Source organism: Helobdella robusta (genome assembly GCF_000326865.2).
Source record: "Helobdella robusta unplaced genomic scaffold HELROscaffold_8, whole genome shotgun sequence".
Classification (NCBI taxonomy): domain Eukaryota; kingdom Metazoa; phylum Annelida; class Clitellata; order Rhynchobdellida; family Glossiphoniidae; genus Helobdella; species Helobdella robusta.
Genome location: NW_008705459.1, coordinates 561,449 through 562,268, shown reverse-complemented (window position 1 = coordinate 562,268; position 820 = coordinate 561,449). Strand labels below are relative to the sequence as shown.

Sequence of the window (820 nt, the reverse complement as noted above, 5' to 3'; positions counted from 1 at the left end):
ATATAGAAGATATTTAATGCAAAATGTGCACACACATTCAAAGAAATTTGCATATATATATATATATATATATATATATATATATATATATATATATATATATATATATATATATATATATGTTGGTAATAGACCATAATTTTTACAATATTCTATAAATTCTACCGAATGTACCAAACATATTGACGCCAAACATTTGGTAGAATTTATAGAATATTGTATATATATATATATATATATTGTCCTGGTTATGACATTAAACTGACCCTCACTGCCTTGTGAGTGATGTTGGATCATCAAAGGCTAGGCCCACCGCTTATAACTGTGGTTGCGTAAGGATGGGCGTCCTGCGTAAAAACTAGCCAAAAAATAATACTTATGATGACGGAAATAACAATGGCCCTCAGTATCTGGCAGAAGAGGGTGCGAAGAATCTCCGGAGACCCAGTCCATGGGGTTGTGGTGCAAGGCCCTGTGGATGGTCTGGCTACTGGCACCCCACTCTATAGTGTGGCGGTGCAAGGCACTATAGATGGAAGGACTACTTGTAGACCAAGGGGTTGGAAGTTTGGTACCTGGAATGTAGGCACGTTGACAGGAAGAAGTTTGGAAGTGGTGGAGGAGCTGCAGAGGAGAATGGTTGACGTGGCTGCATTACAGGAGATCAGATGGAAAGGTGAGGGTACAAGGTTTGTGGGGGCTAAAGGTGGAAGATATAAGTTGTGGTGGAAGGGGGATGATGGTACGGGAGGAGTTGGTGTGATGGCAAGAGAAGAGTTGGTGGAGAAGGTGTGGAAGTGAGGCGGAGAAGCAATGGGTA

At 40.7% G+C, this 820-nt stretch overlaps 1 protein-coding gene across 1 annotated transcript in view; it reads left to right on the top strand.

The window, feature by feature from the left end:
* Positions 1-396: 396 nt before the first annotated feature.
* Positions 397-820, top strand: part of HELRODRAFT_165342 (hypothetical protein) — a gene marked incomplete at both ends in the record, with an annotated part of 701 nt that continues 277 nt past the window's right edge. Inside the window, one exon of the mRNA XM_009031952.1 lies at positions 397-789. Within this exon, the coding sequence (XP_009030200.1) occupies positions 397-789 (393 nt within the window). The remainder of the gene's footprint in view (positions 790-820) is intronic.